The sequence below is a fragment of the Muscardinus avellanarius genome (assembly GCF_963383645.1).
Source record: "Muscardinus avellanarius genome assembly, chromosome: 4".
In the NCBI taxonomy this organism is placed as follows: Eukaryota; Metazoa; Chordata; class Mammalia; order Rodentia; family Gliridae; genus Muscardinus; species Muscardinus avellanarius.
The window spans coordinates 137,836,727-137,858,477 of NC_137789.1; the positions used below are offsets into that span (position 1 = coordinate 137,836,727).

The 21,751-nt window shown below is 38.7% G+C and overlaps 1 protein-coding gene across 1 annotated transcript in view; it reads left to right on the forward strand.

Moving 5' to 3' along the window:
• SORCS3 (sortilin related VPS10 domain containing receptor 3) overlaps nt 1-21,751 on the forward strand; it is a gene marked incomplete at both ends in the record, with an annotated part of 623,015 nt that overhangs the window by 537,061 nt on the left and 64,203 nt on the right. The window contains one exon of the mRNA XM_080694612.1: nt 202-309. Within this exon, the coding sequence (XP_080550738.1) occupies nt 202-309 (108 nt within the window). The remainder of the gene's footprint in view (nt 1-201; nt 310-21,751) is intronic.

A 21,751-nucleotide genomic window follows, 5' to 3' on the forward strand; every position in this document is an offset into this window, starting at 1 on the left:
ATTTCTACAGCTCTGCCTGGGCTGGGAAATGCGAGTTTGATCAAATCTCATAATAATATGGGAAGATGTTGAAGATTAATACCTATTGATAATCCCAAGGGCCAGAGTGCCAGATACAGAGGAAAAGTTAATAACCTGAAAAATGTCTGCTGAGCAGTGTTGTTTTATTTTCAGCTGTCTTTATGTTTGTCTCCATCCCAGGGTGAGCTTCGACGAGGGTCATTCCTGGGACAAGTATGCTTTCACGTCACATCCTCTTTTTGTGGATGGGGCTCTGGTGGAGGCAGGAGTGGAGACCCAGATCATGACGTGAGTACTTTTCTCACTGTGGTAGAAGAGAGGCCAGAGACCTGGTCCTCCAGGCATCTTCATCTCTTGGACAATTTTCTCATCTATAAAGTGGAGATATTTATGTTTTCATACAGCAATTCAAAAAGGTACTGAAAGGATTAGAGTGGCTAGGCTCATAAATGAACAGTTAAGATTTTCTAATGGAATTTTAAATAGGAGAACAGAGACTCATTTATCCAAAACCTAAGAAAACACAAGGTTAAGTTATTAGGCATGGCATCTCCTTCCAACACAGTCTAGTATGCGGCAAAGAAGCAGAGACACAGGGAGTAGAAAATCCAACATACAGAAATCAGGAAGTGCCTCAAGAGAAATTTTCGGATTCTTTGTCTCTCACATGTGTGTATACATATACACACATGCACACTTGCACAAACACATTAAAATGTTGAAATTCTAAAAAGAAAGCGTTAGCAGAATCAATAGAAGCCCTGTAAGGAAGGGTCTGATGCCTAAAACATTTGTGTAGGTCCTTAGGAAAGAGGCTACAGGTTTCCTGTGTCCTTGCTATTGAAAAAAGGTTCGTAATAGAAAACTTGGAGAACTCTACATCTTAAAAGTCACTTGGAACAAGGGCTGTAAAGAATGATTTTAAATTCTATTAATTCCCTCTGCAATTTCTAACTGCTAGTGAAATCTTCCCCCCATCTCCAAGGGTGACGAACTAACCTTGGAAAGATTTGACAATCATATAGGGGCTTCTACTCTGTATTAGGCACTAAGCTAGACCCCAGTGCTCTGGGCAGAAATTGAAATTCAAATACCAAACCCTATTAAAAGCTGCTGCATCTAGCCAGTGGTTCGTCAGATGTCTGTATATGTGCATTTGCATTATGATGGACTTTTCTGGGCACATCTGCTACAAAATGTGAATAAGGCTTTCCTCCAGAATTTGTTGCTTAGGAAATAGTGCTGTGATTTGAGTTTTGTCTAGCAATTTCTTTCATTTTCTTAAAATAAACCACAAACAGAATTATCTCACAATCTAAATTTCTAATTAGAGTTATTATGATAATAAAAGCAGGTTCTATTATTAAGCTCTCAAATATTTGTATCAATGTAGAGTTAACACCATTATAGGTAGGTTTGACTTTACAAACTGTAGATAGTATTTAAGATATAGGATATTCCTAAGACACAGCCTAAAGATTCATCATGTGGTAACTATATACTAACCTTATATATCATTAGTAAATTCCTAGATGTTCAAAGACAGTATTATAATATAAATTTTATTTCTAAAATACAAATTACGCCGGGCGTGGTGGCACACGCTTGTAATCCCCGCGCTTGGGAGGCAGAGACAGGAGGATCGCACAGGTTCGAAGCCGGCCGCGCGTGCTGGCTTAGGAGACCCTGTTTCCAAATAAAAAAAAATGTAAAAATAGGTCTGGGAGTGTAGCCCGGAGGTAGAAGGGCTTCCAGGAACCCCAGTACCACCAAAAAAAAAAAAATAATACAAATTACTTGGTATATATATATATTATATAAATGTACATATTTGTAAGTGGGGTGTATGCATAGACACATTTGTACTTATTCACACACACACACACACACACACACACACACACACACACACACACTATAGATAAACTGAACAATAAACTCCTAGAGAGTCTAGAGTCCTAGTTGTATTTTTGTAAAGCTATACTACAGAAAAATTAGAGGTGGTACCTACTATTCCAGATTAACAGATTAGAAAAAAACCCTGCCCTTGAGGATTTTCAAGCTATTACATTAAATAAATATGATAAACAAGTGCTTCTGCCATGAAACTCAGAATATTCTACAAAGAGACTGAACATTTTCTTATGGCCAGGCATGGTGGAACATACTTATAATTCCAGTAGTGGGGAGGCTGAGACAGGAGAATCACAGGTTCACAGCCAGCCTTAGCAACTTAGTGAGGCCATGTTTCAAAATGGTAGAAAAATAACTGGAGGTTTAGCTCAAAGGTAGAAAGCCACTGGATTCAATCTCTAGTAACACACACACACACACACACACACACACACACACACACACACTCTCATGAATTCCAGGAAGAGAATGGAGTGCCAGGAATACCCATATTTTTCATGAAGATCTCTGAATTTTCCAAATTATTTCCCATCCTTTCACCTACTCGCTAGACTTAAAGAGGTAAAATTTCTAGGACTTCCTCTGATATAGCCACTAAAGAGTTGAAGTATTGAGTTCTAAATTCTATGAAGCAGAAGTACATAGTCAAGCAGGCCAGATCAATTCAAGAGGTTCAAACTGGATACAGTTGCTTATCCCACCAAAATGTGACATTGACTTAGAATTGGGGGCAATGGTTCCAAAGTCACTTATTCCCTGTTTACCAAAGTGACTTACTTGAGTCCTCCTATTTTGGTTTTTGCTCATTTCACAGCCCAGTTAATCCTACCTTCTCTTGAATGAGGCCTATTGGTCATTATTTTGAACAATTCTACACATGCACCAATCTCTGCATGGCCCAATATTCCCTCTAAAGTTTAAGGCCACAGTTTAAATACCTATTTTCATCTTATCTTACGTGGTAATACTTTATTTTTTCTCAGTTTCATATGAAATTTAGCTGGCCACACGGGTCTGAGGGAGACAGACTTTAGGCCACGCCACCTGAGGAGATGAGATGGCTCTTGTGTTCCCCATGTCTCCCCACAAGCACTCACATGAGCTTGGCTGAGTTTCTTTTCCTCTTATGTTTTGCTTTCTGAAATACTCTAAAGAATAGAACACAATAATTTTATATAAGTGGTCTGAAGGAGAAGACATTTGATTTTTTCATAAAATTAAGATAAAGCTTGGAAGTATTCATCAAAACAAATATAAACAGTTTAGGTGACCTGTTTTAATTACATCAGAGTTTCTCTTGTGTGCAAACAATACAGGTTTTGTGGAGCCTTTCCAGTCAGCCAGAAGAATGAGCCCTGGAAGGTTACACGAGACCATTACTCCATTCTAGATATCAAAAGATTTTAAGCTCAATTATCCTGTTAGGGCGGACTAGTGTTTCATCCTTCAGAGAGTGTATTTCCTAGGAACTCTGAGAACAGGGAGTCCATTTGGGGATGAGGATTCCTTGCCATTGAACTAAGAACTCATTAATGAAGTATGTCATTTGAATTCTGCAAATTCACTGTTAACCTTGATTTTCTCTTTGGCTTAGCTTAGGCCAGAGAGAAGAGGGTCACAGTAAAGTCCAATTAAATTGTCTTGTCACCTTGATCTAGAAAATGTATATACTTAATAGTTCATTCATTAAAAAAATGTATTTCATGAGCTTCTAACTTGTGTCAGATCCTGTTAGATATTAGAGAGCATTAAAAATGTGAAAATACTTCTTTCCCTTTAAATATTTTTCTGGACAAGTGTGTGAGAGAGCACTGTGTAGAGATATACTAGTCCATCAAAGAACCCTGGTTCTGTAGCCAAGAGATGAGCAGAAGGAGAGAAACACATAAACACACACATGTACGTGCACACCTGTGAGCACGCACACACACAGGTGAGAGTTGAGTTTCGCTGGAAACTTCAAGAGCAGTTCACCAGCAGAAAACCAACAATTAGTAGACTAAATGCAGCTTTCAAAAAAGCAGATATTTTTAATAGTTTTATTCACTAACTTAAATTCTGAACTTAAAAGCCAGGGTTGACACAGAGTAGGGAATCAGCAATTATTTGTTAAATGAATGAGTGAAGGAAGGAAGGAAGGAAGGAAGGAAGGAAGGAAGGAAGGAAGTTATGGTTTTAGGATAAAGAAGAATACAAAAGGAAGAAACAAAAAAGAGCTTGAATGGATGTTCATAGGTGAGCCTGTGAAGGGCTTTTGATCATGTTAAAGAATTTCATGTTAAAGAATTTGACCTGTATCTGGAGTGATATTTTTAATTGAAAATGTGATCAGATCACTTCTCTTCTCAAAACCCACGGAGGGTGTGGCATCGGCATCACCTGGAGGACAGAGTCCAATCCACTCAGTCTTGTGAGGAACTGTGCTGGTCTTGTCTGGAATGAGCATTTCCTCTTTTTTGGACAACTGAACTTCTTTTTATTTATTTTCTCCTTTTTTATTGATCCATCTTGGGTATACATGATAGTGAAATTCATTGCTGCAAATTTGCACATGCATGTATATAATTTGAGTAAATTCATTCCCAGCACCTTTTTTTCCTTTCCCTTCTCTGTCTCCTTGGTCACCATCTTCTACTTTACTGGTTTCCCTTCTGGTTCATAGAAATTCATCCCCTTCTTTCTTGTTTTTTTCTTCCACATATAAGGAAAGCTGTATGACCTTTGAATTTCTAACTTTCTTTCTTTATTATTTTTTTATTTATGTTGATGCTGGGAATTAAACCCAGGGGCTTTATTCCTCTGAGATACCTTTCATATATTTTATTTTGAAACAGGGTCTCACTAAGTTACTGAAGATCTCTCTATATTTTTATAACATGCAATTTTCCTGTCTCAGCCTCCCAAGTACTGGGATTATAGGTGTATGCCACCATGCCGACAAACCTTGACTTTTGGAGTCTGGTTTATTTCATTTAACATAATATTCCCCAGTTTCATACCTTTTCCCACAAATGGCATCACTATGATTTTCTTACTAAATAAATCATATATATAGTATGTAATATATATTATTATGATATAATGTATTCATTTATCTGTTAATGAACACTAAGCCTGACAACCTAACTTCTGAGAAATCTTTCAGGTCTCATTGTACCTATCAATTCTTTCAGCTCATTTTCCTTTAGACCCCCGGATCAGGGTAAATTTCCATGCTATATAATATTTTGGACCTATGTTTTCTTCTCTTCAATACTTTAAGTAATAGAAGTTAACAAAAATAGCATTAGCTGTTCAATATCTTTTCCCTCCACCAACACTCACCAACGACAGATATGTACCCATATACATGCCCACACCTACACATGTATGGCTTTAAGTTCCCATGAGGGAAGGTCTTTTCCTATCTTGCCTGTTGAGTGCTACATATTAACCAGGCTTGTGCTAACAGACAGAATTTTATAGTATGTATGTATTGGATGAATGAATTATTAAATGAGTGAGTATATAATCCAGTGAATTCTAAGAATCTCACCTGTGTTATAATTGCTGCATCTGCCATGGTCTGTGGCTCCAGTAGTTTAGGAATTAATTCTAGTTTCCTAGGGATTCTAAGATCAGAGTCTGGTGGTTGCAAATTTCAGGGGTTGGGGGTCAGGTAGAAATTGGAGCAGATACTGTCTCTGTGCAGAGCTGTGCATGTGGGTATTAGAAAGCGTGGAGACAGAACAGTATGTGGGCACAGAAGGGCAGCTAGAGGATGAGGTTCCTTCTGGGAGGGATTTCTGATTTCCTTCTGCTTCCACAAGAATCTGTCCAGCTCCACACTGCAGCTCTGCAGAGGAATAAGCACAGGAGAGACAGTCCCTGGCTTGGAGGTCTAAGGTTTGCTTGCTTTTATTGCTCTTTTTTCTACTGTCTTTTCAAATGTTATTATTTCAATGTCTCCCTGGAAACCTTGACAGGAACCAGCTAGTCTAGCCTAATTCGCAATGAAATGTGACCATTCTTATTACTTAAGTCTGAGGATAGTGCTGGATGATTGACAGACCGCAGGGCCTATTGTGGTCTCAGGCAGTGGCTCTTCGGTGGATGAGATGCCTGTGGTTACTAGAGCATTTGGGTCCCTTTGGTCCACAGTATCTTGAAAGGTTGTTTGCCTCCAAAATAGCCCTTTAAGTAGAGCTCTTTTCTTTTCTTGGCTCAGATGGAGAATCAGATAGAAAACCACTTTCCTGCATTCTCAAAGCTACATTTGAAATTCTTTCCTAATATGAAATGTTTGAATCAATTGGCTGTGATTTAGCTGATCTTTTACAGAAGCCAGGGAGAAACAGGCAGCTTCCTAGAAAAAAAAATCAGGAGGAAGTACAGCTTTCCTTGAAGAAAACATATGCTTCTAGGTGTGAGCAGTAGAAAAAAAAATCCCTAAAGAGAATTTGGCCTGATTTGTAGGAATCCAGCAAAGCCTCTGCAGCTGGCTGGTGTCTATTCATCACCTTTGTGCTTGGTATCCCATTAAGCACTTTCTCAAACTTGATTTAATTGAAATCTCTCAACTATCCTGCAAGGTAAATAGGATTATCACCACTGGGTAGAGGAGGATGCTGAGTCTTAGATAAATTAAGTGTTCACCCCACATGTTAAGAAAGAGACAAAACAGAAACAAGGAGCATAAACTAAACTTTAAGAAAGGCACTAGAATTCCCTGAGGTATATTCAGTAAAGAACCATTAGCGTCTGTGGGGAAATAGGGGCAGGGTGTTAGGTATTCACTAAATACTGATGAGTGAGTACCCGCTGCACTGGCCATTACCAGTCAGAGGAGACCTGTCCCTAAGTTTCAACCCAATCTGTTTGAAAAAAAATATTATATTCACAATGCTCTAATTATGGAACCAGCCTAGGTGTCTATCAAAAGATGAATGGATGAAAAAATTGTCATATATACACACAATGAAATTTGACTCAGCCATAAAGAATAAAAAAATTATGTTATTTGCAGGAGAATGGATGGAAGTGGAGAAAATTATGCTAAGTGAGATTTGCAAGTCTCAGAAAGCAAATAATTTTATGTTTTTTCATATGTGGAAGCTAGAGAAAAATTGGGTAAGAAAAGGGACCTCAGATAAAGGAGGAGATAGAGGGGGAGTGGAGTGATAGAGGGGGTTTAGGAAGGAGGAGAGATGATGGGGACGTAATGAAGGCAACAGTTCAAATAATGCTAAGAACATATAAGCAATTATCGACACCAATCTCAGTGAAATAATATGGTAAAGAAAGGGAAGAGTTGGGATCCGGAATGAAATATACCAAGTGTTGTATACATGTATGTTCCTATCACTGTATACCTTTTATGATATAAAATTGCAATGCATCAAGAAAAGAATATTTAAAAAAAGAAAAAAAAACATGATAAAGACATGAAAGAATTATGAAGTATTTAGGCGAAAAGATATAGGGAAAGTTATAATTGCCATTGGATGTCAAAGAAGTAACTAAAGACAGAATGGGTATAATGAGCCTCGTGGTTCTAAGAAAAGAGAAAGAGAGGTCATTCCAGATGGTGTGAGAAAATATGGGGTGGTGGGAATGTGTTTGGCCTCTAGAGAAGAGAGTGAGAGGCAGGAGAACTAGGGAAGCCTTCAGCAAATTGGCTAGGGCCACCACTGCCTCACTGTCTTTCTAAATCCAATTCTAATTGGCATAAATCTCTCATCCATTGTTCTTCCAGCAGAACCAACAGTCAAAGTGAAGAGCTGAGATAACATTTTGCCTACAAAATTATGCAAACCCCAAGGCTGCAGAAGTTTAAACAAAAAAAGTGAAAGAGTTCTTTCCACTTAAGATACTGTGACCACATGCTTAGTGGGGAATATACATTTTATAGACAGCCTTAGCAGGACACAGAGGCCCAGCCTAAGCTTAACTGCATTGTTTAACTTGTAGTAACTGCCTTCGATAAAATCATTGGAAATGAACCAGAGCTCCTTTCATTGATCTGTTTTTCAATTTTCTGTTGTTTGCTGCAAGAGCTTGATTTTACTTTGCCCAAAGTAAGTCATTTGAGTAATCAGCAAATCCAGTGAAACTTCTAAGTCATTGGTTCCTGGGTAGGTTGCTTAATATGTGACTTTCAGCTTGTCACCAGGCTTGCCATCTATTCAGATCCCCTTTCATTTGTGCCAAGGAACTGGAACTAAAGCACATGTCTGCAGAGGGGCTTCCTGTTGATTCTGGGATGCAGTAGGGGGCTAAAGACACACACAGGTGGCCACTTATCCATGTGATCCAGCTGCTTTGCTTAACCTCCATGTCAGCCCTGGATTTCCGGATGAAGTAAAATAACCTTTACAGAGAAGCCTTAGAGATGTCTGTAGACTTCAAGGACTAGGATTAAGAAGTTGGCCACCTGCAGGGAAGAACTTTAGGCAGCTAGGGCAGGAATTAGTAAACATTCTGTGAAGGGAGGAACACACAGTAAAGAGTTTAGGCTTTGCTGGCTACAGGGTTTCTATTGCAACTACTCAGCCATCAGAATCTAGTGTGGAAAGACACAGACGCCATGTACACTCGGGAAAATTTCACTTATGGACACAAGTTTGAATTCTATACAATTTTCACATATTATAAAATACAGTTGTCTTCTCTCCATATCTTAAAGTGCACAATATCTTGTTGCTAACTGTAAGCACTGTGCTGTGTATGCTGTACTCTGTTGATCTCTAGAAGGTATTCATCTTGGACAACTGAAATTCTGTACCCATTGTGCAACTCCCCTTTTATTCTCTCAACCCCTGTAAACTACCATTCTACCCTTTGTTTTATGAGTTTGGCTGTTTCAGATATGTGATATACATGCAATCATAAAACATTTTTCATTTTGTGATTGACTCTTTTCTCTTGACATAATGTCCTCTAGGTTTATCACTATTCTCATAGATGGTACATTTCTTATCCAAACCACACACCCAAGTCTCACTTCTTCCAGGAAGTCCTCCGATATCATCCCCTATTATTTCCTTGTCTTGAATTCCTTTCATGAGCTGCATAGGATGACTCATAGGTATATTTAATCTGATGCAGTTTATCTCATGGGCAAGATTACAAAGTCAGAAACATCTGATTTTATATAGCCCAAATCCCTATGGTCCAACAATTAACCTGAGCTATGTGGCAGCCCACTTTGGACAGAGCATGTTATTTGCTACTCCACCTTTCACCTGAGGTTCACATGTCCAGTCCAGCTGCTCCATTTAACTCCATGTTCATCGAAGGTGCCCCTCCACCTCTGGCAAGATTTTGAATTTACAATTCCTCAATTTAGATTATACAACCACAATTTCATAGCCTATTTGTTTTCCTACAGTTTCTTTGGCATTTTAAAAATGCAGAAAAGTACAAAGCATAATATAATAATCACACATGATAAGTACTACTTGAAATTAATAAACGTTAACAGGCTATCACTTGGAGTTCCTATTATAAAATAAAATGTACGGGATGTCTGAATAAAAATGCTATTATTATCTATTTTATCATTATCTATTTTGAACCCATTGCCTTTACACTTTCTGGAGACCCTTCTAGAGGAAGTATTGATTCTTTTAGTACTTATTTATCCATACAAATATATGCAATGTTGCTTTCTCTGTAAGTATATAACTTATATTATTGATATTATTTTCATAAATGCTTCATTAACATATCCATCTGGTCCAGGCACCATGTGTGTGTATGTATGTGTGTGTACACATGTGCATGCTTGCACGTGCGAGTGCCCTACTTGGAATTAACCCTAGGGGGATTTTTCCTCTGAGCTATACCCCTAGCTCTATTTTTTTTTTTTTTTAATTTAAAACAGGGCCTCATTAAGTTGCAGAGGGCCTCACTAAATTGCTGAGTTAGGCTGAAAACCTGTGATCCTCCTATCTTGGCCTCCTAAGTATCGCGATTACAGACATGCACCACCATGCCCAGCTTGGTCCAGGCACTTTTAATGCTGAATCTCATGAAGTGAATAAACAAAATTTATGTATCTGCTCTCCTACCAACAAGCATTTGATATTATTTTTAGTTTTGCAGTATTACAAAGAGTAGAGCCTTATCCTTTCACATACAGTTACAAACATGAAAGAAGTTCTCTGCACACTTGGAAGTTCTCTGCACACTTGAAGTGCCAGGTCATGGTGAATTGGTATTATTACCAATAAGGCACCGTTGATGTGCAGCAACAGTCATTCTTCCACTGTTTCTTTCTCTGTTTGTTTTTTGGTACTGGGGCTTGAATCCAGGGGAATTCTACCTCCATGATATACCTCTAACCCTATTTTTATTCTTTATTTTAAAACAGGGTCTCACTAAGTTTCAGCGGGCCTTACTGAGTTGCTGAGGCTAGCCGCAAACCTGAGATCCTGCTGTGTCAGTACACGCTGCCATGCCTGGCTTCTTCCACTGTTTTCCAAATGTTTTGTACTTTGGTCATCTCTACAGTTAGGGTGAGGTCTTTTTTGGGCTGTAAGATTCGGGAGGTTTGCATCTGTGTCCTGTCACCATCCTGTGCAGCACTGAACATGACTGTGCTTGTGAGTAATTGATGCTTGATGGATGTATGGTGAGTGAAGCTATTGGACTGGACCACAAACTGTTTAAGAGCAGGTGCTGATTTTTTTCTGATTATTTTTATTTCTTGGTTCAGAATTTGACACAAAGAGAAGCTAAATACAATGCCATTATAACAGCGTGGAAAAGCTAAGTGTCCCTTTCCTGTTCCCCTCTTAAGATGTCCATCTCTTAGAGGGCATGGTGGTCCACACCTATAATCCCTATACTGGGGAGGCTGAGACAGGAGTATCACATGTTCATGGCTAGCCTCAGCAACTTATTGATATTCTCAGCAGCCTAGGGGAACCCTATTTCAAAACAAAATAAATTAATAATTAATTAAAAGGATTGGGGGTATAGATTGGAGGCAGAGTAGCCCTGGGTTAAATCCCCAGCTACCTTTGAACATACACATGCATTCTATATCTTTTTTTCTTTTAATAATCCCACCCTGAACAGCCATTGTTCTATCTTGGAGCTTCTTCCTCATCACTCAATGCATGGTGCAGCTTTTTGGGTCTATAGACTATGTTTCTCTGATTCATTGCTCTGGACTTTAAAGCTTCCAACCCATTGAAGAACTTAGTTTTAAGAAAAGAGTTAAAGTTTTTTGGCATTATGACAATTTCTTTAAAGTGATCTTTCAAAATTTAGCTTGCTTTCTAATCTCTCCATCTTTCGTTCACCCTCCTCCTTTTCCCATAGTCATTTTAAAGCTGTTTATAACCCTGCTTCTTTCTACTGTCTCACCGATCAGTGTATTGTACAAAAAACACCAACACTGCTTGCAGTTTTGCTGTTGATCCCCTGCCTATTTCTATTAAGATCTAGCTCATGTCTCACTTTCACTCAGTGTAATTTTCATTGTATTCACTGACCTCTTTCACCACTAATCCCATCTACACCCTAATGGGAAAACAATCATGTGGCCTGGATGCACACCAACAGCCAGGGATGTGGCCTGAATTTCTGGAGACCAGTAACTGCTGTTTGCTAATGGCTGCACTTCCCAGAACACTGCTCTTGCTGCTTTGATTTAAAATCAGATTTCACCAGCTTTCTCCATGGAGTCAGGGCATGGGGGTTTCTTGAGGGAGAAACAAGAGGAGGCCCATGGAGCCAGGCCCTTCAGAGAGAACTGCACTCTTGAAGTAATACTGAAGAGTCTGGAGTAGTTCACACCCACCAAGTTGTGATTTCAAAGAACATTTATTATTTCTGCAAATATACCAAACTACAGTGTAGGTATTGTTCTAAGAGTTTGAGATGGTGATTAGTGTAGAAACAGAGTCAAGGTCTCTGTTTAGAGGAAGTAGACTTTTTTTTTATTTGTGCATTGTATTCATATATCATATTGGGGTAAAAAACTTGTGTGTACATACATGTACACATCACTGATTTAACTCCTACCCAATTCCCACCCCATTCCCTCCCCATCCCTCCTCCCCATGCTTGGCTTAGTGGTTGACTTCAATATGTTTAAGCACATTGTGTGTTTCAGAGATTTTCCTCTTCTCACCTCCTTTCTCCTCCTTTAGGTTGCCTTATTTGCTCCTCTATAGGATTTCCTTTTTCATCTGGAGTTCCCCCTATGACCCATTTCTCCCTAATTCTTACATATTAGGGAAAGCATCTGGTTTCTTACTTTGTGTGACTGACTAATCTCACTTAGCATAATGTCCTCCAGTTCCATCCATTTCCCTGAAAATGATGTAACTGAGTTTTTTTAATGGCTGAGTAAAATTCCATTGTGTACATACCCCAGTTTTGTAATCCATTCATCTGTTGATGGACATCTTGGCTGGTTCCATAGTTTGGCTATGGTGAATTATGCAGCTATGAACATAGATACATGTGCATTAGTTTGGTAGTTTGGTTTCCTATCTTTTGGGTAAATAACCAGAAGTGGTACTGCTGGATCAAATGGTAGATTTGTTCCCATTCTTCTGAGGATTCTCCATACTGTTTTCCAAAGTGGTTGCACTAATTTGCAATACTACCAGCAATGTTTTAGAGTTCCCACTTCTCCACATCCTCACCAGCATCTGTTGTTGTTTGTGTTTTGAATGACTGTCATTCTAGTTGGATAGTTTTGATTTGCATCCCTCTGATTGCCAGTGATGTTGAGCATTTTTTCATGCATTTATTGGCCATTTGAATTTCTTCTTTTGTGAAGTGTCTATTTAGTTCATTTGCCCATTTTCTTCTTGGATGCTTTGTTTTCTTAATGTTGAGTTTCTTGAGTTCTCTGTATATTCTAGATATTAGTCCTTTATCGGTGGTGTAGGTGGCAAAAATCTTCTCCCATTCTTTTGGCTCTCGATTGAGGTTCTTCACAGTTTCTTTTGCTTAACAGAAACTCTTCAGTTTCGTGCAGCCCCACGTATTGATTCGCCTTTTAATTTGTTGTGCCTTTGGGGTCTTGTTGAGAAAGTGTTTATCTGTGCCTATGTGTTGCAGTGTTGGACCTATGCCCTCTTCAAGGAGCTTCAAGGTCTCTGGTTTAATTTTCAAGTCTTTGATCCATCTTGAATTGACTTTTGTACAGGGTGAGAAAGTGGGATTAATTTCCAATTTTCTGCAGATGGTTAACCAGTTTTGCCAACACCATTTGTTGAACAGGCTGTCTTTTTTCCAGTGTATATTTTTGGCCCCTTTGTAAAAAATCAATTGGCTGAAAGTGTGTGGACTTGTTTCTGGGTCTTCTATACTGCTTCATTGGTCTATGTTTCTGTTTTTTTTTTTTTTTTTGCCAGTACCATGCTGTTTTTATTACAATGGCTTTGTAGTATAGTTTAAAGTCAGGTATTGTGATTCCTCCTGCATGGTTTTTGATGCTGAGAACTACCTTGGCTATTCTGGGCCTTTTGTTATTCCAGATAAATTTAAGGACTGATTTTTCTATGTCTGTGAGGAATGATCTTGGTCATTTAATGGGCATTGTGTTAAATCTGTAGATCACTTTTGGGAGGATGACCATTTTAATGATATTTATTCTGCCAATCCATGAACATGGAAGATCCTTCCATCTTCTAAGATCTTCTTTGATTTCTTTTTTCAGTGTTTTATAATTTTCTTTGTAGAGATCTTTTACCTCCTTGGTTAAGCTTATTCCTAAGTATTTTATTTTTTTGTGGAACATTCTGAGTGGAAGTGTTTTCTGAATTTCTTTTTCAGTGGATTTATGGTTGGTGTACAGGAAGGCTTCTGATTTTGTAAGATTGATTTTGTATCCAGATACTTTGCTGAATTTGTTGATCAGTTCTATAAGCCTTTTGGTTGAGTTTGTTGGGTTTTCTAAATATAGTATCATGTCATCTGCAAATAGTGAAAGCTTGAGTTCTTCTTTTCCTATGTGTACTCCTCTGATTTCCTTTTCTTGCTTTATTGCTCTAGTACTATATTGAAGAGAAGTGGTAATAATGGACATCCTTGTCTCATTCCTGTTTTTAGGGGGAATTCTTGAAGTTTTTTCCCATTTAATATGATGTTGGCAGTGGGCTTATTGTAGATTGCCTTAATAATGTTGAGATATGTTCCTTCAATTCCAATTCTCTGCAGTGTTTTTATCATAAATGGATGTTGAATTTTATCAAATGCTATTTCAGCAGCCATTGAAATGATCATGTGACTTTTGTCTTTGATTTTGTTTATATGGTGGATTACATGGATTGATTTTCATATGTTATACCAGCCTTGCATCCCTGGGATGAACCCTACCTTGTCATGGTGTATGGTTTACTTGATGTGGTTTTGAATGCGTGTTACTAGTATTTTTGTTTAATAGTTTTACATCCAAGTTCATCAGAGATATAGGCCTGTAGTTTTCCTTCCTTGAACTGTCTTTATTCGGTTTGGGTATTAGTGTTATGTTGGCTTCATAGAATGTATTTGGGAGAGTCCCGGTTTTTTCTATTTCACGAAATAGATTGAGGAGTATTGGGGTTAGCTCTTCTATAAAGGTTTTATAGAATTCACTTGGGAAACCATCTGGTCCTGGGCTTTCCTTTGACTGTAAGCTCTTTGTTGCTGTTTCAATCTCTTTGATTGTTATTGGTTGGTTTAAGTGTTATAAATCTTCTTGACTCAGTTTAGGAAGGTTGTATTTATCTAGGAAGTTGTTGATTTCCTCCAGATTTTCCATTTTGTTGGAGTACAGTTTTTTAAAGTAGTTTCTGATAATCCTCTGGATTTCTACACTGTCAGTAGTAATTTCTCCTTTTTCATTTCTTATCTGCATAATTTAGGTTGATTCTCTCATTTTTTTTTTTAGTTAGGTTGGCTAGTGGTTTATCTATCTTGTTAATTTTTTCAAGAAACCAGCTTTTGGTTTTGTTGATTTTCTGTATTTTTTTTATTCTCTATTTCATTAATTTTTGCTCTGATTTGAATAATTTCCTGTCTTCTACTGGCTTTAGAGTTCAATTGGTCCTGCTTTTCAAGGGCTTTAAGGTGTGTCATTAGGTTATTTATTTGAAGATTTTCTGTTTTTCTTATCTGAGCACTCAGTGCTATAAATTTTCCTCTTAATACTGCCTTCAAAGTTCCCAGAGGTTTTGACATGTTGTATCTTTATTTTCAATTGTTTCTAGAAATTTCTTGATTTCACCTCTTACATCTTCTATGACCCATTTTTCACTCAGAAGTGTGGTGTTCAGTCTCCATATGTTTATGTTGTTTCTTTGAGTCTTCTTATAGTTAATTTCTAGTTTCATTCCATTATGGTCTGAAATGACACAGGAAAGTATATAACATTTTTAAAATTTGCTAGTGCTCATTTTGTGTCCCAGGATGTGATCTATTTTGGAGTAGGTTCCATGAGCAGCTGAGAAAAATGTAAACTCTGCTGTAGTTGGGTGAAATATTCTATATGTGTCCAACAGGTCTATTTGGTTAATGGTGTTCTTTAGTTCTGAGGCATCTTTACTGACCCTTTGTTTGGAAGATCAGTCTAGTGTTGTGAGAAGTGTGTTGTAGTTTCCCAGTATTATTGTATTGGGATTTATGTGTGACTTCATGTCACAAAGAGTTTGATTTATGAAAGTAGCTGCACCTATGTTTGCGGCATAGATATATTGATTATTATTTCCTCTTGCTGGATTATTCCTTTTACCAGTAAAAAATGACCTTTGTCTCTTCTAATAAGTTTCGGTTTGAAGTCTAACTTGTCTGATATCATAGTTGCTACTCCTGCTTGTCTTCGAGTTCCATTAGCATGGATTACTCCAGCCCTTTACCTTGAGTTTGTTCCTATATTTACTTGTAAGGTGTGTTTCTTGTAAGCAGCAGATGGATGGATTCTGGTTTTAAATCCATTTTGCCACTCTATGACTTTTTATTGTGGAGTTGAGGCCATTTACATTCAGTGTGATTATAGAGAGATAATTTTTAATTCCTAACATGTTAAGATTTTATTTGTTTGAGATACTGTTTATTCTTCTTTGCTTAGTAGTCTGCCTGATGGAGAATCTTGTTTCTTTGGTTCTGGCATGTATTACCTATTTCTTCTTTGCAGTTAATCTCCTTGAGTATTTACTCTAGCGCTGGTTTTGAAGACATAAATTCCTTCAGTTTCTGTTTGTCATGAGAGCTTCTTATTTCCCCATCTAATTTGATAGATAGTTTTGCTGGGTAGGAAAATTTTGGCTGGAAGTTGTTTTCTTTCAGAGTTTGGAATATGTTACTCCATGCCCTTCTGGCTTTCATGACTTGTTTTGGGAAGTCTGGAGTGATTCTAATTGGTTTGCCTCTGAATGTCACTTGGCCTTTTGTTTTTGTTGCCTTTAAGATTCTCTCCTTGGCTTCCACATTAGTCATTTTGACAATTATGTGGTGTAGGGAACTTTTTCTCTGATCCTGTCTAAAGGGAGTTCTATAAGTTTCTTGGACCTGTGTATCAGCCTCTTGCTCTATGTTTGGAAAATTTTCTGCTATTACTTCTTTGAAGAGATTATTGATCCCTTTGGTTTCACCTTCTTTTCCCCCCTCTATTCCAATTATTCTTAGGCTAGCGCTCTTAAAATGGGCCCATATTTCTTCAATGTCAAATTCCTACTGTAGGTTTTTTTTTTTTTCTAAATTAGAAACTATGCGTTCATTTTTGGAGTGACCATCTTCTAGGAGTGAGATTCTATTTTCCATGTGGTTTAATTGCTTGTTTATACTTTGAATTGAATTGAAGCCTTTACTTCAATGATTGCATCCTTTATCTCTTTTAGACTCTCTCTCAATTCTTTTTGAAGGTCCTCTATTTTTTCTACAGTTATTTTCCTGATTTGATCTTCTAGTGATCTCTGAATTTCTGTGTTATCAGGTTCTGATGTTGTAGGGTTGTGGGCATTCATTGATCCATTGTTATTCCTCTTTCTCATGATTTTGGAAGTTTGTACCTTCTCTGGGTTCTTCCCTGGGTCACTACAACTTCACTTAAGGTACTCTGGATCTCAAGTCTGTGGTATCTCAGTCACCACTACTCCTTTACTGGGTTGTATCACAAAGTCTCATATCCAGGGAGTCAGTCAAGGCTGCTTTAGACTATGGAGGTGTCAGGCTGAACAATCTACCCCAGGGGGCTGCGACTATAGTGTGATATCTCTGCCACCACCACTCCCCCACTGGGTCAGACTGCAAAAATCTCCAACCCAGGGAGACTCTCTGCGCAAGTCCCTGGGGGTGCAGTACTGGGATTTCTCCTCTAGTGGCTGCAATTTGACTCACAGTTGTTGAGTGCCCTGATGGAGCTATAATGGACTCAGTGAACTTCTGCTGCCGCCACTGGCAATATGGCGCCGCTGTCACACCCTCAGCCATTAGGCTGGCGTGTTTCTTCTCTGTTTTGAGCTCCACTCTGAGTCCTTGAAGGGTGTGCTGAGCCCGGCCCCTTGGAGCTTTAGATGCTCCTTGTGCCAAAAAAACTGCTGAGTTACACCCGGCTGTTTCCTCAGCTGCTCACCTCAGCTCACTGTCCACCCCTTCTCTCTGGAGCCTGGTGGGTTTCTGATCTGGAGCCATCTCGTGAACTCGCCACTGCCACTGGCAGTATGGCACTGCTGCTGCATCCTCAGCTGTGAGGCCGGAGTATCACTCTCTGGTTTTGTGCTCAGTTCTGAGTCCCCCTCCTCTCTGGAGCCTGGTGCTGTGAGGGAAGATGGCACCAGCGCGGCTCTGCCCAGCGGCTCTGGCCACGGCATTGCAGGCTGGTTTCTTTCTGGTGTCTGGTTTTTCTTCCAGCCCTCTTTTTCTCAGTCCCTTGTATTTACAGTTTTTATTTCTCTGCTGATGCTGTTTTTGGCTATGAGAGGCGCTGATTTTGTGGTAATAGAGATCTATTGTTAGTGGGACTAGTAAACACCATTTTTCTCCATCGCTATCTTCCTGGAAGTAAGGAAGTGGACTTTTTTTTCTTTTGCAGTACTAGGGATTGGGCTCAAGGGCATTCTACTTCTAAGCTATACCTCCAGCCCTAGTTTTTAATTTTTGTTTTGAAATAAGGTCTCACTAAGTTGTAGAGGACCTCACTAAGCAGCTGAGGATGGCTGTGAACCTGTGGTTTTCCTGTCTTAGCCACACAAGTACTGGGATTACAAAAGTGCAACACCATGCCTGACAGAGTTGATTTTCTAAAAGCCTCTTCACTCCCTTACAGAGGAGAGAAAAGTTTTATATGAGGTTTATTTCAGCTCTTTTGTGTTCTGGATATCTTTTCTATAATCTAGTTCTGAGCATTTGTAATGGTGGTGGTAGTGCTTATTAGGTATGTATGTGTTTGTATGAGAGAGAGAGAGAAAGTTGTGAAGATAGATATTTAGATGTTGCCTTAGACATCAGAGTACTTCTAACCTCAAAAGATTCTAACCCTGCCAGTGTTTTTTGATTATTGTTTAGCTCCTTGTATAAGAAAGTTTAACAATGTCAACAAATGGGATGGAAGACTGTAGACTATTAAAAATAGCACCTCTGGGGAGCGTTTATTTTCTCATCTATAGATTGTTATAGTTTTTAAATTTTCTTATAATGAGAGTGCATTCATTTTATAATGAGCAACAGTGAAATCATTTATCAAAATATACACATGAAAATCATCTTCCAGATAATAAAAAGGAATGGTCTGCATATAAGTTGAGGCTGGTGATTGTATGGGTCATGCCTTCTCTGCCACTGGGATTCTGACCTAGCAGGAAGAGTCTTAACTGTCCACCATTACTTCCCAGTGCTAACCAGTTCCCTGAGTAACTTCACACTAAATCATTTCAGATAAACGCAGAACTGGAAGCAATAAAAGATAAGAATGGAGAATGGGCAAATCCTACTTATGAAATACAAAAAATTCAGGAAATTGCTAGATAGTGGCTTCTGATGAAGGCATGCTCTGAATAATTTCTTCAAGGTCATCTGGTTAATTTATGCTGCATTTGTAAGTTATTGTGTATTTTAAAAATTAATGAAAGATTTAATTATAGCAGGGTTGCCTGTGACCTTTTGTGAAATGACTTCATCATAAATCTGCAGGCATTTCAGAACTGTTTTCCAGGTTTCTAATAATTTCTTCTCAATTTAATGACATCCAGTCAGCGAAAGAAGTCGAGGCTGGGTAAAAGGATTGAGTTGGGATTTGTGGTTTCCTAGCAATGGCTAATTCTGAGTCCTGGATGGAGGTGGCAGAGAAGATGGTGTGTGACTCACCGGAATGCACAGCAAGTTTAACTATTTACTTAGAGGAATGAGAAATAAATCCAGTGTGTCAATAGGTAGAAATTGCTTGTCGCAAGACTGGGTCATGGCAGAGCAGCTGATATGGTGCACATTTTCCTACATGTGAATGCAGGGGAACACCTGGACCAGTGGGGAAACTCCTGTTCTTCACTGGCACCTAAAAAGGTTCCCCTTTATTTATGAACAAAATGTCCATGCTTGTCCTTCAGTTTGCTGGCCACCTATGAAGCCCAACTTACTCCCCATCACCATTATATCTCTGATCTTTACCCAGCTAAGAGGATCCAGGAGAACTGTTAAGCTACCCAGGTGGCTGGAGGTGGTAGAGGGGAGAGGTAGCAGGTTCCTTCCTACTGACACCAGAATACCTCATTGTCTGTGCATTCTCATGATTCACTTAATCCAAAAGAGGAGAAAGACCAGGCAAACAAATGCCGCAGGATAGCACATCAAAGGGGAGCCTCTGTCTTGGACAAAACTGGCAAGCTCAAATTTGGAAAATCAGGGCATCCTGTAGACATGAGAGTCTGGGAAGAAAGCCAGCAAAATCTGGAAAGTGGGTCTCAGCTGAAGCTTTCCCCAGATAATAGCAGCACTGAGAGCAATTTCTCTCCTTTGCATTCCTAAAGCAAGTAGGTATTCATGGTGCATAAGGCACGCTGTGACTCAGCCTACAAGTTGAAAACATTTTCCATGACAAGTGGTCCACATGAAAGACAAAGTTGGGTGTCAGAAGACTTGGGTCCTAGTTTATGGTGTTCCTCTGGAGAGCACTGTTTTATCTGAGCATTAGTTTTCTCAGCTAGCATATGAAGGAATTAGGTCAAAGTTTCCTCTCTAAAGACCCTCCCAGCACTAAGACTTTCTAATCTTTTTTTTGGTTCTTTTTTCATTTCTTGAAGGTTCCTGACTATAGTCCAAGCTGATTCAACTGCCATAGTTCAGGGTCAAGTACATAATTCTCCACAGTAGATGCTTTAGACCTTGAGACAAACATGACAACATTGAAACTTTCTAGTTACAAATCCTCTGCAGATTTCTTTTTTCTTCTTTTCTCCAACTGTGCCTTTGTTTTATATATTTCATGTATAAATGGCCTGTTTGGGGAAAACAGTCTATTTGGAGATGGGTAAGAGTTCACTCCCTCTCCCACCCATGCTAAGACCTCAGTGCCAGACTGTGAGGGGAGTACTGAAAACACAGTGGCACAGACTGTGTCAGAACCAGGGCCACAGATGCCTAATTGGGACTCCTGACTCGATCATTTGCTTGCTATATTACCTCTTGGGTAAGTTATTTAACTTCTTTGAGCCTTAGTTTTCTCATCTGTTAATAGGAATAATAAATGGTATAAATGTGATGTTGGTATTTTGGGTTATTACTGTTGTGATTTCATTAACTTCTACAGCATACCTAGTGTTTGCAAAATGTTGAAATAGAGATCATGGGGATACAAAACACACCGCCTGGCCACAGAATTCTCAGGCACCCGGCAAAATACATAAAATGAATAATTAATGAAGTACTATTCTGTGCCAACACCAATAGTTTAAAGTATTAATGTCATGATTTATAGCAAATATTGAACACTTTTTTACCCTAAGAGCTGTGTTAGACACTGTTACTATCCTCATTTTGGACATGAGAAAACTGAGGTCTCTTATATTTGAGGAATTCTCCATTGGCGCAAGATCAGGGTTGATAAGAATATCATTTTGCTTAACTACTCTGTTCTATTGCCTCTGAGACAATAAGTATTTAACAAGCACTTGATTGTATATCATGCGGTTTATCTGAGCTGCACACTTACAAATTTTTGTTTTAAATTTTTTATTGGTGCATTGTAGTCATACATCTTAATTGGATAAAAGGTGGTAGAGATATACATGCACACATCACCCAATTAGCCCTTATCCAATTCCTGCCCCATTCCCTCCTCCTCCCTCCTTCTCATGCTTGGCTTAGTGATTAACTTTGATTTGTTTGTTAAAGTACATCATGTGCTTTAGAGGAATTTCCCCCTTCTCTCCTCCCATCCCCTTAGTTAGGTCACCTTATTTGCTCATCTATACAATCTCCTTCTTCATCTAGAGTTCCTCCTGTTACCCATTTCTCTCTAGCTTTCAAATATTAGGGAAAGCATGTGATTTCTTATTTTTTGTGACTGACTAATCTCACTTAGCATAATGTCCTCCAGTTCCATCCATTTCCTTGTAAATTATGTAATTGTGTTTTTCTTTATGGCTGAGTAAAATTCCATTGTGTACATATCCCACAGTTTTGTAATTCATTCATCTGTTGATGGACATCTTGGCTGGTTCTATAATTTGGCAATGGTAAATTGTGCAGCTATGAGCATACATATACATTAGTTTGGTAGTTTGGTTTCCTTTCTTTTGGGTAGATATACAGAAGTGATATTGATAGATCAAATGGTAAGTTTGTTACCACTATTCTCAGGATCCTCCATACAGTTTTCCAAAGTGGTTGCATTAATTTG